Raw genomic sequence first — 16,846 nt, 5'->3', positions numbered from 1 at the left:
ATCCCTCCCACCTCCAGCTCCTCCCTCATTCCATCTCTCTCTCTCCACTCACTGCCAACTCTCCAAGGACCTTCGTCCCCTCAGTCAGGGTTCAGTTGTAACACTTTCGTGCTCGGTCGCGGTGGGCCCTTTACACTGCCGCCGCAGGATAGGGGCTAGTAATTTTCTGAATATTGCTGTGATTGTTTTCGGAAAGTTGTGGAACGGACTGTGTTCAGGAATGCAATAACTTCCAAAGGAAACCCGTTTGAATCAGGAAGTGTTGAGTGTGAACATGGCTTCCAATCAGCACCTCCAGAGTTTAAACGGGAAGACTTTTTGTCTCATTTGCCACGAATTGTTTACCGACCCGGTTTCACTGGATTGTGGACACAACTTCTGCCGCTCCTGTTGGGAAAAGAAGGAGATAAATTCCTGGCCGGAATGTAGTGAGGGATTTCCGGAAAGAAACCTCAGACCGAGTCCGTCCTTCGTGAGACTGGGCCAGAAATCTCGAAGATTAAAGCGGAATCCGAAAGAGAAGGAAAGTAAACTTCACTGTGAGAAACATCAGGAAGAACTGAAGCTGTTTTGTGAAACTGACAAGAAATTGATCTGTCTGATTTGTAGAGATTCGCGGGAACACAGAGATCACCGCTTCCTGCCCATTAAAGAAGCTTTTGAAATCTACAAGGTAAAAGGGAACCAATTTTATTATCTGGTTATATTGCCGGGTCATCATGGTGACTCATATTCTGTGATTTTCTCTCCCAACCCCAGGATCAGCTGAAATCTTCCTTAGATTCTCTCACAGAGAAGAAATCGGCGGTTCTAGAAACGGAGCAGAAACAGAAACGGAAGATTTCTGAAGTTAGGGTAAGGTCTCCCTGTGCTGATTTTCTGGGATCTCGGTTAGTTTTGTTCCCTTTATCGCGGAACATTAATTATGGGAATAGGACAAAGAACAATACAGCACAGGAACAGGCCCTTCGGCCCTCCAAGCCCGCGCCGCTCCCTGGTCCAGGATTGAATCCTGAACCCAGGATCCCCGCCCAATTTTCTAACCTATCTACATACCAATATCCTATCCACCGAGCTGTCCCTCACAGCTACGATGCTTTGTTCATCACAACCTATTAACTCACCCCCACCCCCCCATTCCAGACCATGTGATCTCCAGGGAGAGGCGAAAACCCAGAGTGAAAACCCCAGGGCCAATATGGGGGAAAAAAAATCTGGGAAATTCCTCTCCGACCCCCTGAGGCGATCGAAACGAGTCCAGGAGATCACACCGGCCCTGATCGGAAAATGCTTCCCAACCCTAGTCATTTCCACTTCCACGAACACCATATGAATTCCCTGCCCCCGAGACAGGTTCCCACCTATCCGCAGTCTCGCTCTGTACTGGCAGATCATAGAATGAAGCCTTGAAACGAGAAACAAGGAACAATTAGCCCGCGCCGCTCCCTGGTCCAAACTAGACCACTCTTTTGTATCCCTCCATTCCCACTCCGTTCATATAGCTGTCTAGATAAGTCTTAAACGTTCCCAGTGTGTCCGCCTCCACCACCTTGCCCGGCAACACATTCCAGGCCCCCACGACCCTCTGTGTAAAATATGTCCTTCTGATATCTGTGTTAAACCTCCCCCCTTCACCTTGAACCTATGACCCCTCGTGAACGTCACCACCGACCCGGGGAAAAGCTTCCCACCGTTTACCCTATCTATGCCTTTCATAATTTTATACACCTCTGTTAAGTCTCCCCTCATCCTCCGTCTTTCCAAGGAGAACAACCCCAGTTTCCCCAATCTCTCCTCATAACCAAGCCCCTCCATACCAGGCAACATCCTGGTAAACCTCCTCTGTACTCTCTCCAAAGCCTCCACGTCATTCTGGTAGTGTGGCGACCAGAACTGGACGCAGTATTCCAAATGCGGCCGAACCAACGTTCTATACATCTGCAACATCAGACCCCAACTCTTATACTCTATGCCCTGTCCTATAAAGGCAAGCATGCCATATGCCTTCTTCACCACCTTCTCCACCTGTGACGTCACCTTCAAAGATCTGTGGACTTGCACACCCAGGTCCCTCTGCGTCTCTACACCCTTTATGGTTCTTCCATTTATCGTGTAGCTCCTCCCTACATTATTCCCACCAAAATGCATCACTTCGCATTTATCAGGATTGAACTCCATCTGCCATTTCCTTGCCCAAATGTCCAGCCTATCTATATCCTTCTGTAGCCTCTGACAATGTTCCTCACTATCTGCAAGTCCTGCCAGTTTTGTGTCGTCCGCAAACTTACTGATCACCCCAGTTACTCCTTCTTCCAGATCATTTATATAAATCACAAACAGCAGAGGTCCCAATACAGAGCCCTGCGGTACACCATTAGTCACAGGCCTCCAGCCAGAAAAAGACCCTTCCACTACCACCCTCTGTCTTCTATGACCAAGCCAGTTCTCCACCCATCTAGCCACCTCCCCCTTTATCCCATGGGATCCAACCTTTTTCACTAGCCTACCATGAGGGACTTTGTCAAACGCTTTACTAAAGTCCATATAGACAACATCCACGGCCCTTCCTTCGTCAACCAATTTGGTCACTTCTTCAAAAAACACCACCAGGTTAGTGAGGCATGACCTCCCTCTCACAAAACCATGTTGACTATCGTTAATGAGTTTATTCCTTTCTAAATGCGCATACATCCTATCTCTAAGAATCTTCTCCAACAACTTCCCCACCACGGACGTCAAGCTCACTGGCCTATAATTACCCGGGTTATCCTTCCTACCCTTCTTAAATAACGGGACCACATTGGCTGTCCTCCAATCCTCTGGGACCTCACCTGCGTCCAGTGACGAGACAAAGATATGCGTCAGAGGCCCAACGATTTCACCTCTCGTCTCCCTGAGCAGCCTTGGATAGATTCCATCAGGCCCTGGGGATTTGTCAGTCTTTATATTCTCTAACAAGCCTAACACTTCCTCCTTTGTAATGGAGATTTTCTCCAACGGTTCAACACTCCCCTCAGAGACACTCCCAGTCAACGCATCCCTCTCCTTTGTGAATACCGACGCAAAGTATTCATTTAGGATCTCCCCTACTTCTTTGGGCTCCAAGCATAAGTCCCCACTTTTGTCCCTGAGAGGTCCGATTTTTTCCCTAACAACCCTTTTGTTCCTAACGTATGAATAAAATGCCTTGGGATTCTCCTTAATTATGTTTCACATTTCATTGGGTAGGAACAGTCGAGCAGTCTGCAGACCCACATCACATCCGAGTTCACTAAAATGCACCAGATTCTCACTGAGAAAGAGCAGCGTTTACTCAGAGATCTCAGGGAAGAAGAGGAGAGGATTCTAGAACCAATGGAGAGAAACCTTCGAGAGATTCAGGAGAATTTAAATTCTATTGAGGAGAAACTCTCAAAGTTGCAGAAACAGCTGGAGCAAAAAGACGAGCTGATATTTCTGAAGGTGAGGGAATACATTGCGGGTCGGTTCAATGAAATTACACACTGTCACTGAATAAGTAATAACGTTTAAATGTACACAGTGTCCTGAACTTTTTGAAACGGATTTAAATAGATAGTTTTAAAACTCTGTGGCGGTTTTGACATGACGGAACTAACCAGATCCAACGTTCTCTGCAGAATCCTGGGAATACCCGCAGCCTGAACAAGAACGTGGTTTATGTTGTACCCGTTACACAAACCACAGTTTTTATAAGGCCCTTAACATAAATACACTTCCAAAAGCGCCTCACCATAGGGTAGGCAAAAAAACAAAATAAATCGAGATGTTATTGTAGAACATTAGAAATAGAGGCAGGAGGAGGCCATTCAGCCCTTAGAGTCCGCACTGCTACTCAACGTCATCATGGCGATCTTCTTCTTCAACACGAGGGGTTGGCAGGACTAACAGAGTCACAGAGTTAGGGAGGATTGATGGCGGAAAGGAATTTGAAGATAAGAGTATTCATTATAAAATTAAGGTTTGCCGAATGGGATGTCAATGCAAATCAGTGAGTACAGGGAGGACGGGGTGAATGACATTCTCTGCGAGTTATAACAGGGACTATACAGTGTGAGTGGGATCTCAACATTGTGGACAACGGAAGATGGGAATGTGGTCGCTAAATCACTGGAAGAATCGATTCAGGAGGTAATAAAAACATGAATGAATTAGCAGATGAGCCTCGGCGATGTTGAAACGAAGTCTCTGTCCATCCAATACTGATTGTTGGGTTGAGTGAAGTGATGGTAAAGTCGAACGAGGTATCGTCAGCGTGCATGTGGAAACTAACATTGTCACAGACGTTGAATAAACCTAAGAAAAATAAGATGGGGGCCAAAGATAGATCTTTGGGGAGCAAGAAAATAAGTAATTTCACTCCAGTCACAGGTGCAGAGGCAGGGATTGAACCGGCTGAGGATGGTTAAGAGGATGATTTGGACACTGACACGAAACGACCAGGAGAGATAGTTTATCACATTCATTATCAAAGACGATGCCTCTTTTGAGTTTGCTCAAGGCCGTTTTTCTGGTCGGACAAGGTCCCAGACTGACTGGGTGTGGAATAACACTTGCTGGAATGTTGGACACGAATTTGGAAAACGGCAGGTTAAAGGTTTCCCGGAAATAGGCAGTTGTGGTCTTGACAGTTACTTTGTAATTATTTCTCTCAGGACCAAAAGTTTAATATTCTCCTGGAAACCCTGTGCAATCTGGATACATAGAACATAGAACATAGAAAGCCACAGCACAAACAGGCCCTTCGGCCCACAAGTTGCGCCGATCACATCCCCACCTCTAGGCCTATCTATAGCCCTCAATCCCATTAAATCCCATGTACTCATCCAGAAGTCTCTTAGAAGACCCCAACGAGTTTGCCTCCACCACCACCGACGTCAGCCGATTCCACTCACCCACCACCCTCTGAGTGAAAAACTTACCCCTGACATCTCCTCTGTACCTACCCCCCAGCACCTTAAACCTGTGTCCTCTCGTAGCAACCATTTCAGCCCTTGGAAATAGCCTCTGAGAGTCTACCCTATCCAGACCTCTCAACATCTTGTAAACCTCTATCAGGTCACCTCTCATCCTTCGTCTCTCCAGGGAGAAGAGACCAAGCTCCCTCAACCTATCCTCATAAGGCATACCCCCCAATCCAGGCAACATCCTTGTAAATCTCCTCTGCACCCTTTCAATGGCTTCAACATCTTTCCTGTAATGAGGTGACCAGAACTGCGTGCAGTACTCCAAGTGGGGTCTAACCAGGGTCCTATAAAGCTGCAGCATTATCTCCCGACTCCTAAACTCAATCCCTCGATTAATGAAGGCCAGTACGCCGTACGCCTTCTTGACCGCATCCTCCACCTGCGAGGCCGATTTAAGAGTCCTATGGACCCGGACCCCAAGGTCCTTCTGACATGTGCCATCCATCCCAACATGCATTACTTCTCGGAACTAATTTCATTGGATAATTTTCAGTCCACCTGACCAGTTCATTGATGTTTTCCTGGACCCCACAGCTCTCTTCCTCACAATCGGCCAATGTTCATATAATCGGCAAATTTCTTCAGGATGACCCCGACATTTATATCTGTCATTACATATACCACCAATAGGGTCCCGGAACTGAACCCGCACAGTACTGTATTGGTATTTATTTAGTTTTTGATTAACTTTTAATTCTTGACCATTCTTAAGATGAGTTTGTCAGAAGACTTGCTAAAATCCATGTAAAGTACATGAAACGCGGCACCCTAATCGACCCTCCTTGTCAGCTACTCAAAAAATCCAATCAAGTTATTCAGACACGTTTTTGTCTTTGACAAATCCATGCCAACCGTCCTAGATTAACCTGTACATTTCCAAATGTATTTCCCTCAGAACATACGAACATACAAACGGACATACGAATTAGATGCAAGACTCGGCCCTTCGAGTCTGTTCCACCAGTCAATAAGATCCTGACTGATTTGATTATAATTTCAACTCCACAATCCTGTCTGCCTCCGACAACTTTCCCCTTGCCAGTCAATATCTATCTCGCTCTACCTTAAAAATAGAAATAAACTGTTTCCACTGACTCTGGAGGAAGAGAGTTCCAGCGACTCTCGGTCCTCTGAGAGAAATAAATTCTGATTTCTGTCTGAAATGAGGATCGTTTTTTAAAAAAAATTGGCACCTAATTCTAGACTCTAGAAGGGCAGCTCGGTGCACTGCTGCCTCACAACGCCAGGGACCCGGCTTCAACTGTTTGTGTGGAGTTTACACGTTCTCCCTGTGTCTCCGTGGATTTCCTCCGAATGCTTCAGTTTTCACCCACACTCCAAAAATCTGCTGGTTCGGTTGATTGGCCATCCTAAATTGCCCCTTAGTGTCAGGGGGATTAGCAGAGTAAATGGGTGTGGTTAAGGGGATAGGGCTGATGGGATTGTTGTCGGTGCCGATTCGAATGGCTCCTTCGTCTATAGAGATTCTATGATTCTCTGAAAAGAAGAAACGTTCGTTCCATATCCACCCTATCAATGCCCCTGAGGATCTTAAAGGTTTGAATCAAGTCGCCTCTTACTGTAGTGGGTAGGAGCCTAACCTCTCCAAACTTTCCAAATTAAAAAAAACCCCGCCGATTCTTGGTATTAGTCCAGTAAACCTTCTCGGAAATGCTTCTAACGTATTTACATTTTCCTTAAATGTCGAGACCAGTGCTGTACACAATACTCCAGATGCGGTGCCCTGCACCCATCGTTGGCAGGGTGGCCAGTTTATTCCCTACTCCATTCTGGAACGACAGTAAAACGTTTGCAGTCCTCTGGTAGTATGACACCAGTACTTTAGCCTGAGAGGTTAGCGAAATGATTGGTCGGAGCCTCTGCTATTTCTCCCTTGCTTCTCCGGGCCTTCTGGTGTATGTTTCACCTGGTTCTGGTGACTAATCCACTTTCAGCGATGCTGAAAAGCTTTAATGTTTTATCCTTTGCTATAGCTATGTTATCCAGAATTTCGCCCATAATCGAAATATTTGCTTTCGCCTTCTCTTTTGTGCAAGCAGTTGCAAACTATTCATTGGGAGCTCCAACTGTATTGCGCTGAATTAGACAAAATACTCCAGCAGAAACCTACAAATTGATTCACAAAGGTGTAAGCATAAAGTCCTTGCTTCTGTTCTCTACGAATCCAGTTGCAAAGGCAGGCATGTCATGGGCTTTTTAAACATCTTCATCACTTGTCACCTCCAAAGGTTTTCGAAATGTGATCCCAGAGGCCTCTGCCTCACTACATCCTCACCTAAACTTGTACCCATCAGTTAATGCTGCCTCGCCACATTTTCTTTATAAGACATATCATACTTCGTTAAATATCACCGACCCATTACACCAGCACGGCTATTTTCTGCTGAAGTCTTCTGTTTTCCCCCTTACTGTTCATGACATTTTCAAGATTTTCAACACCCCCAAAAGTTTCAATCATACAGTCTATTCTCAAATCCATGTGATTGATATATTCTCGTTCTGAAAGTGTGTCGTGGACAGTGTTAATTCTGCTGTCTGAGTTTGCACAGTCAGGCTCCATGAACTCAGGTTTATGTTTGATTTATTTCAGGAGGAAGCTTGTCCGGTTGGAAGGTAGGGAATGTTCTTTCCAAAAACTCGTAACAGTGCTTTTTTTAAAATAAGAGAAGTGTTTACGGCAACATATAACACCAATTGTTTAATATTTACAGGGTTAGTCCTGACAATCTATTACTGTCAATAGCTGAGGCCGCCGCCTTGTCTTTCCAGAAGTTCAATGGTCCTTTACATTACACAGCGTGGAGGGAAATGATTGACGTTATTAACCCTGGTAAAGCACACTTATCCAGTTGCTTCATTACTTCATTACTAAATGAGCTATTGTACCCTTGATTAAACTATCGCATTGTCAGTTGTTAACTCTCGGCAGGGTCAGCAATTTTACATTTTGCCTCCTTTACGGCATCTCTGGGCAAGTTTCTGGAGACATCATCACTGAGCGTGAACGCACTGAGGGCATCTGTAGAACCAGAGGGATAGAGAATGAATTATACCGTGTGATACATAACTTATACAGAAGACGGATTTTGACCCCCATAGCGTTCTGAATTTCATGATGATCAACACCTGATCAGGAAGACATGCAGGCAATGGACAGCATTTGCTCAAAGACAACTACTCTAACAGGTGGAATCAGCAAAAAGAGAAGCAGCTGAAATTACGATCTGTTGCACTGAAGGACAGGGTGGGTGATCTTGACGTATTCAGGATTCGAAAACACTAGAGATGGTCAACGAACTAAATTACTTTTCGTAGATATAGCCACAGTGTGGAATATCCAACAAAGCATGGATAGCCTCGAAATTAGGAAACTGAGGCTGAAAATGTAGTTTAGAGTGAATGAGAGTGGCTTTTTCAGCAGAGCTGATCAAGGGTGAATTTAGTCAGGGGGAAAGTCAGGTTTGGGCCTCAAAAAAGTTGGCGGATTGTCACGGTTTTCGAGTGTGCAGAAGTGCTCGGGTATTCTTGAAATGGGAAGGACAGAAAACACAGAGACAAAGGATAGAAAGGAGGAGAAATTAGCAGCACCAATGACATTTCGTGAGCCTGTCCGCCACTTACAGGATGAAACAACTTGCATTTAACGAGCACCGTTCCTTATCTCAGAACCTCCTGAAGCACTCTACAGCCGGTGACGTACTTCTGAAGTGTAATTACTTTTCCAAGTAATTCTGAATTTGTGAGAAACATCATCTCCTCCTTGAGCACGGTTTCACGCCGAAGACAATTGTTAACCTTATTGCCTTATTCAGGTTAGAATTTGTTTGTGTGACAGCAATATCCCGACAATGATCGACATAATCGATCTAATCCTTCACACACTAGCTGTCTTCAGCGCTACCTTAAACCCTCTGAGGGATGAAACACTCTCATCTGTGTTTTTGTCATTTCTGAACCTTAATGAATCCTGTATTCTGCTAACTGCGCCCCCCCTACCCCATCCCCAGTGGAATCAATCCACTTGTTTTAGGGGGAATCCTTCATCACGTGTCTTGTGTGGGTTCAATAGAAGATGACTTTCTTCTCTGCGAGTTTTCGAGGTCTCAGATTTTGGGAAACATCCGCTTGTTCCAGTTCTGCTTGCATTTCTGGTCAGGCAGCTTTTCTTCCTCAACTTCTTAATTTTCTTGTTCCCATTTTTCCAGTTTCGCTCTCATTTTTAATCAAATATTCCCCTCATCCCTCCTTTTCCCTTCGTGAACTCTTCCCTCCCTTCTCCTGCCAAATCTCTTCTTTCTTTTAGTTTATTGATCCTGTCGTTCAAATTCCCTCTGCTAAAAGAGTTTTGTTTGAATTTAATTTCTCTCTCCATTGGTTTTATTACCGGTTATATGATGCAGTAGATTAACTTAACTCTCAGGTCGGTCTGTAACCAGGTTTAAAAAAAATTGAGAGAGGAAATAGGAGAAAATTGTTTGCACGCAAGGGATCGTTTTGATCTGGAATGTACTTGAAATGGGGGCAAAAGCAAATTCGGTCGAGTCTTTCAAAGGGAAATGTATCTGAATTGAACTAACTCTCCTGTTTTAGGACGAAACTTGGGCCTTGGAGTATATTGTACCTTTTCTGAAATGCCTCCAATGCGAGAATATTATTCAATACATGTGAAAGCGAAAACTGCACACAGTATTCCAGGCGTGGTCTTCCAAATGCCTATGGATTGTAGCAAGATTTCTTTATTCTTGTACTCCAATCCGATTCCAATGAAAACCAATGTGCCATTTGTATTTCTAATTGCTTGCAGTAGCTGCAAGTTAACTTCGCGTGTCCCTTGTCTCACGTTTTAGAAAGCAAATGTTTGAATAACTCACAACACAACGAAGTTACTGACTGTGTTATCTTAATTTCCCCCAGCTCCAGCCTCTCTGACTCTGGATCCGAACACAGCGAACCCTTGTCTCATCCTGTCTGAGGACCGGACCAGTGTGAGACTCGGAGACAAACGGCAGCCGCTCCCTGACACCCCGGAGAGGTTTGATCCCTGGGTCTGTGTCCTCGGATCGGAGGGATTCACAACAGGGAAACATTACTGGGAGGTGGAGGTGGGGGAGAAGATTCAGTGGGGTCTGGGACTTGTCGGAGAGTCTGCCAACAGGAGAGGGAGAATCGATCTGAAACCGGAAAACGGATACTGGGCACTGCGGCTGGAACACGGCTCTGCCTATTTTGCCCTCACCTCCCTCTCACCGATCTCCCTCACCCCGAGTGTGAATCCCCGGAAGATCGGGGTTTTCCTGGACTATGAGAGTGGAAAGGTGTCATTTTACAATGCGGACAACATGTCCCATCTCCACACTTTCACCCACACTTTCACTGAGAGAATCTTTCCCTTCTTCAATCCGGGACAATACGATAGAGGCAAAAATTCCGCACCTCTGACAATTTGCAGGGTTTAAAGTCTCAATCAAGACCATCCGGTGTTTCCAAAGCACCACACTGCCTCCTGCCGGCCGTATTTTGATCGGTGGTGGTGTCGTTAACTTCCAAAAGTTACCTGAAGCGAATAGGATCAAGTGACAATACCTTGGTGAAATTTGTCTCTTTAATCGGTGGAGTGGAAAAAAGTCCGGTAACTGTTCCAATGAGACTTTCCAGCTAAATAGAGAACAATACCAAGAACCTCGAGAATTATCTGGAAAATCAATGGTGATGATCCTCGGACATTAATTGGCCAGCTTTTGGCCATGGAACAAACAGCTGCGACAGACAAAATAACTAAGATCAGTTTTGTTTGACTAACGAACTGATTTGATTTATGAATTCCTCCTCAGTTTTCATTATACCTTTTGAATCAAAGAGATTATGTGCAATAATTTATTTTCTTATTTGCCGTTTTTTTGCGGTTGAACTGCAACATCACTTCCCATATCGATCCCCCAGTCCCAATTAGAAAGGTTTGTCACAAGCTCCAGATGCACTAGAAGACGGAAAAGCTCTACACGATGCGTCTTTTGTTCAGCAGTGGCAAGTTCTTTACTGCCAAACGACTAAATATCTATTGCATTCTCTCCACCTGTAACTGGGTGGGCTTGTTACCTGCTATTAAAGTAAAATGTCTTCGACTGAATTTTGCTGAGATTCTTATTCGCTAATAATGTAAGTAGAATATAGATCAGTACAACACAGGAACAGGATCTTCAGCCCACGACGTTGTGCCGAGCATGACGCCAAATTAAACGAATCCCTTCTGCCTGCCCTTGGTCCATATCTCTCTATTCCGTGCATCTCGTGGGCTTGTATAAAAGCCCCTTCAACACCCCAATCGTATCTGCCTGCACTACCACTCCTGGCAGTGCATTCGAGACACCTACAACTCTCTGTGCAAAAAACTTGCCTCTCATATCTCCATTGAACTTCTCACCTTACGTGCATGTCCCCCAGTATTAGAAATTTCAACGCTGGGAAAATGATTTTGACTCTCCATACCTCTATGGACAGCCCTATCTATACCTCTCATAAATTAATAGACTTCTTTCAGGTCTCCCCTCAGCCTCCTCTGTCCGAGAGATAACAATATTAGATTGTCCAGCCTCTCCTTATAGCTCATACCCTCTCATCCAGGCAGCATCCTGGCCAACCACTTCTGCAACCTGTCCAAAGCCTTCACGTCCTTCCTCTAATGTAGCGACCAGAATTGAAAGCAACACTCTCAGTGTGGCCTACCCAAAGTTTTCTAAAGCTGCAACATGACATCCTGACTCTTGTACTCAAAGCCCCGACCAATAAAAGCAAGTATGCCACACGCCTTCTTTATCACCCTATCTACTGATATGGCCACTTCCAGGGAGCTATGGACTTTAACCCCAAGAGATCCCTCTGTATATCAATGCTGTTCAGGGTCCCGTCCTTCACTGTCTACTTACCTTTAATATTCCCAAAGTGCGGCACCTCACACTTGCCGGGGGTGAACACCATTTTCCATTTCTCCGCCCATACAACTCATTTGTATCCCACTACATCCATCCACCACTACTCTTTGACTTCTATGGGCAAGCCAATTCTTAGTCCAAGTCATTGTGGATCCCAATCATCTTAATCTTCCGATGAGCCTACCATGAGGGACCTTGTCGAAAGCCTGACTAAAATCCATGTGGACAATGTCCACTGTTGTACCCTCTTTGATCACCTTTGTCACCTCCGAAAAAAATAATCAAGTTAGTGAGACATGACCTGTCCTGCACAAAGCCATGCCAACTTTCCCTAATTAGGGCATGCTTTTCCAAATGCATAAAAATCCTATCCCTAAGAATCCTCTCCAATAGCTTCCCTGACTCCGACGTGAGACTCACCGGTCTATCATGTCCTGGATTATCACTTTTTCCTTTCTTGACCAGGGGAACGACATTTGCTACTCACCAATGCTCCAGGACCTCTCCAGTAGCAAGCAAGGATACAAAAACCTTTTCCAGGGCCCTAGAAATCTCCTCTCTTGCCTCTCTCACACTAATGTGGAGATGCCGGTGTTGGACTGGGGTGGACAAGATATGCAGTCACACGACACCAAGTTATAGTCCAACAGGTTTATTTGAAATCACAAGCTTTCAGAGCGCTGCTCCTTCGTTAGGTGAAGTCTTCACCTGATGAAGGAGCAGTGCTCTGAAAGCTTGTGATTTCAAATAAACCTGTTGGGACTACAACCCGGTATCTTGTGACCGCTCAATCAATAACCTGGGTAGATCCCATCGGGCCCTGGGAATTATTTACTCTAATGCTCTCCTAGAGACCCAACACCACATCCTTCTTGATCTCAAAATGTCCCATCATATCAGCATGCTCTACAATTATCTCACTATCCTCTATGTCCTTCTCCTTGGTAAATACCAATGCAAAGTACTGATTTAGGATCGTGCCCACATCCTCTTCCTCAAAGAACAAATTTCCTCTTTTATTCTTGAGTGGTCCTTTCCTCTCCCGAGTTATCCTCCTTTTTCCCTTTTACAAAAGTTTTTCTTCCTTTTACAATCCCTCTTTCTCTCAGGAATATACTTTACTTGAGAGGTATTCAATATCTCCCTGAACATCTGCCATTGTTCCTCAACTGTCCTGCCCTCAATTATTTGTGCCCTGTTTACTTGGGCCAACTCTTTCCTCAGGCCTGTATAATTAGATCTGCCGAATACTAAAACTCTAATATGGCACTCTGTCTTCTCTCACTCAATCTGAATCAAATTCTAGCATGCTGTGATCACTCTTTCCAAGAGGATCTTTGACAACAAGACTCTTTATCAAACTTTCTTCGTGACATAATACTAAATCTAAAATAGCCTGCACCATGGTTGGTTCCGTAACATGTTGCTCTAAGAAACAATCCCTCATGCACTGTGTGAAATCTCCCTCAACGCTACAAAGAACAAAGAGCAATACAGCACAGGAACAGGTCCCTCGGCCCTCCAAGCCTGCACCGCTCATGAGCCCACTAGACCATTCTTTTGTATCCCTCTATTCCCAGTCTGTTCATGTGGTTACCCAGATAAATCTTAAACGATCCCAGCATGTCCGCCTCAATCACCTTGCTTGGCAGTGCATTCCAGGCCCCCACCACCCTCTGTGTAAAATACATCCCCCTGACATCTGTGTTGAACCTTGCCCCCGTGACCCCTTGTGTTCGTCACCTCCGACCTGGGAAAAAGCTTCCCACTGTTCACTCTATCTATGCCCTTCATAATCTTATACACCTCGATTAGGTCGCCCCTCATCCTCCATCTTTCCAGGGAGAACAACCCCAGCTCACCCAATCTCTCCTCATAGCTAAGACCCTCCATACCAGGCTACCTTTGCCAATTTCATTAATCCAGTCTATATGCATGTTAAAATCACCCATGATTGCTGATGTGTCCTTCTCACAAGCCCTCATTATTTCTTGGTTTATACGATGCCCCACTTCGGAAGTATTTATCAGGGGCTTACAAATTACTTCTACTAAGATGTTTTTTCATTTGTTTTTATTTCCACCCAGATTGGTTCAACATATTCGCCCTCAGTGTCAATGTCATTTCTTAATACAGCCTTGATGTAATCTTTAACCAAATAAAGCAATTCCCTCTGGTCCCATCTCATCTATCCTTTCTGAATACTGAGTACCCTTGGACATTCAACTCCCAGTCCCGATCCAGTGGTGTTCCGCAGGGCTCTGTACTGGGACCTCTGCTATTTGTGATATATATAAATGATTTGGAAGAAGGTGTAACTGGTGTAATCAGCAAGTTTGCGGATGACACGAAGATGGCTGGAATTGCGGATAGCAAAAAGCATTGTCGGGCAATACAGCAGGTTATAGATAGGCTGGAAAATTGGGCGGAGAGGTGGCAGATGGAATTTAATCCGGATAAATGCGAAGTGATGCATTTTGGAAGAAATAATGTAGGGAGGAGTTATGCAAGAAATGGCAGAGTCATCAGGAGTATAGAAACACAGAGGGACCTAGGTGTGCAAGTCCACAAATCCTTGAAGGTGGCAACACAGGTGGAGAAGGTGGTGAAGAAGGCATATGGTATGCTTGCCTTTATAGGACGGGGTATAGAGTATAAAAGCTGGAGTCTGATGATGCAGCTGTATAGAACGCTGGTTAGGCCGCATTTGGAGTACTGCGTCCAGTTCTGGTCGCCGCACTACCAGAAGGACGTGGAGGCATTGGAGAGAGTGCAGAGAAGGTTTACCAGGATGTTGCCTGGTATGGAGGGTCTTAGCTATGAGGAGAGATTGGGTAGACTGGGGTTGTTCTCCTTGGAAAGACGGAGAATGAGGGGAGATCTAATAGAGGTATACAAGATTATGAAGGGTATAGATAGGGTGAACAGTGGGAAGCTTTTTCCCAGGTCGGAGGTGACGATCACGAGGGGTCACGGGCTCAAGCTGAGAGGGGCGAAGTATAACTCAGACATCAGAGGGACGTTTTTTACACAGAGGGTGGTGGGGGCCTGGATTGCGCTGCCAAGTAGGATGGTGGAGGCAGGCACGCTGACATCGTTTAAGACTTACCTGGATCGTCACATGAGCAGCCTGGGAATGGAGGGATACAAACGATTGGTCTAGTTGGACCAAGGAGCGGCACAGGCTTGGAGGGCCGAAGGGCCTGTTTCCTGTGCTGTACTGTTCTTTGTTCTTTGTTCTTTGTTCTTTGCTGTAACCATGTTTTAGTAATCTCCACCAAATCATACCTATTTGTTTTTATTTGTGCCATCAACTCATTGACCTTATTCCAAATACTGCCTGCATTTAGGTACGGTGTTTTAAATATGTCCTCCTGGTTTGTTTTTCCATTGCAGGATTTTCTTGTGCACAATGTTTCGCACACATTTTGACATCCTTTGTTACTCAGTGACGGTCGTTAGCCTGGCCCTGTCTGTTCATCCTATTAACCTCTATCTTCTCGTATACTAACCTGAGGGTTAACATTTTTTTTTAATGTAGGCGTATCGGCATCTGTATACACGATCACACAATTCCACACACCTCACCACACACATACATTTACACCCAGCACACACTTACACAAAATACTATGAAAATAATGAAAACAACAAGTATAACTATAAAAAAATAGAAAATGCTGGAAAGTTTCAGCAAGCCTGACAGCATCTGTGGTGGCAGATCTAACAATGAAAACAAACCGTACCTCAGAACAGGATCCAGACCAATTAGTTATTTATATTTCTTGTAGTTTTATTCTTCCCTTCACCCCCAATTGCTAGTTTAAAGTCCTTGTGACCACCCTATTTATCCTTTCCACTAGAACACTGGTCCCACGTCAGTTCATGTGGAGGCCATCCCAATGGTACAGATCCCTCCTGTTCCAATACTGATGCCAATGCCCCATGAAATGGAACCTCTTTCTCACACCACTCCTTTAGCCATATGTGCAGTTCCCTAATTTTGTCATCCCTATGCCAATTTGCATGTGGTTCGCTAATAATTCAGAGATTATAACCCTTGAGGACCTGTTCTTTAATTTAATTTCTAGTTTCTGAAAATCCTCAAACACGTCCCCTTTCCTAGTCTTGCCAATGTTGTTTGTCTCAACGTGGACCACAACAACTGGATCCTCCCCCTCCCACTCCAATATCCTTTCAAATTGGTCAGATGTGCCCCTCAACATGGCACCCGGCAAGCAAAATGCCATGCGGCACTCACGATTCAGCTTACAAAGGATGCTATCAATCCCCCTAATTATAGAATCCCCTAAAAAGTCTTGAACAAAGTCATCTCAGTGACTTCAGATCAATGTTCTCCCGCTCTAAATGGACTCAACCAATCAGAGCCCGATGCTGCACTGCATTGCCTGCTGACAGGCTCAATAAATGTAAATAAACCTATCAGCACATTCCAAGTTCTCAGGGTCTGATTGGTTCTCCCACAGGCACCGGCCAGCATGGGGCTCCCCATTGGTCTGGATTAAGGCTGCAATGAGATGTGGAGCCGAGTGCTCCTGGAGGAAGCCAAACTGAACATCGCGAGCCGGAGCAAAGAGCTGAATTCCAGAGGTGGAGAGAGAGTGACTGCCCTGAACATCAAGGCAGCATTTCACCCAATGTGGCATCAAGGAGCCCCAGCAAAACATAACTCAATGGCAATCGGAGGAAAACTCTCCACTGGTTAGAGTCTGGATTATTACTCCAGGAATATCACCATCAAGCTGCGAAAGTCCTTCGTTCTGGAAACCCCAGACAGGGGACCATCCATCCAGCACCTACCCTGTATCAAACCCCCTCTCATTGAAACTCTGGGGAATAGAGGCCGAGTCTATTCATTCTCTTCTCGTAGGACAATGTTTACTTGAAAAT

General features: G+C 45.1%; 1 protein-coding gene across 1 annotated transcript; it reads left to right on the top strand.

Moving 5' to 3' along the window:
- The first annotated feature begins 274 nt into the window (after positions 1 to 274).
- Positions 275 to 11,131, top strand: LOC144496791 (zinc-binding protein A33-like). Its single transcript, XM_078217337.1, has 6 exons — positions 275 to 673; positions 760 to 855; positions 3,229 to 3,462; positions 7,597 to 7,619; positions 7,718 to 7,836; positions 9,921 to 11,131. The coding sequence occupies exons 1-6, from the start codon at positions 275 to 277 to the stop codon at positions 10,460 to 10,462; spliced, it is 1,413 nt and encodes a 470-aa protein (XP_078073463.1). The 3' UTR covers positions 10,463 to 11,131.
- The last annotated feature ends 5,715 nt before the right edge of the window (positions 11,132 to 16,846 follow it).

The sequence above is a fragment of the Mustelus asterias genome, chromosome 8 (genome assembly GCF_964213995.1).
Source record: "Mustelus asterias chromosome 8, sMusAst1.hap1.1, whole genome shotgun sequence".
NCBI lineage: Eukaryota > Metazoa > Chordata > Chondrichthyes > Carcharhiniformes > Triakidae > Mustelus > Mustelus asterias.
Note: the sequence above shows the minus strand (reverse complement) of the source record. Positions and strands in the feature narration are given on the sequence as shown.

What these genes read in the sequence shown, in the direction of transcription:
- LOC144496791 (XM_078217337.1), top strand. Translation starts at nt 275, where the DNA reads ATGGCTTCCAATCAGCACCTCCAGAGTTTAAACGGGAAGACTTTTTGT. An exon ending in GGAAGATTTCTGAAGTTAGG is followed by an intron (nt 856 to 3,228) that starts GTAAGGTCTCCC and finishes TTCATTGGGTAG; the next exon opens with GAACAGTCGAGCAGTCTGCA. An exon ending in ACGAGCTGATATTTCTGAAG is followed by an intron (nt 3,463 to 7,596) that starts GTGAGGGAATAC and finishes GATTTATTTCAG; the next exon opens with GAGGAAGCTTGTCCGGTTGG.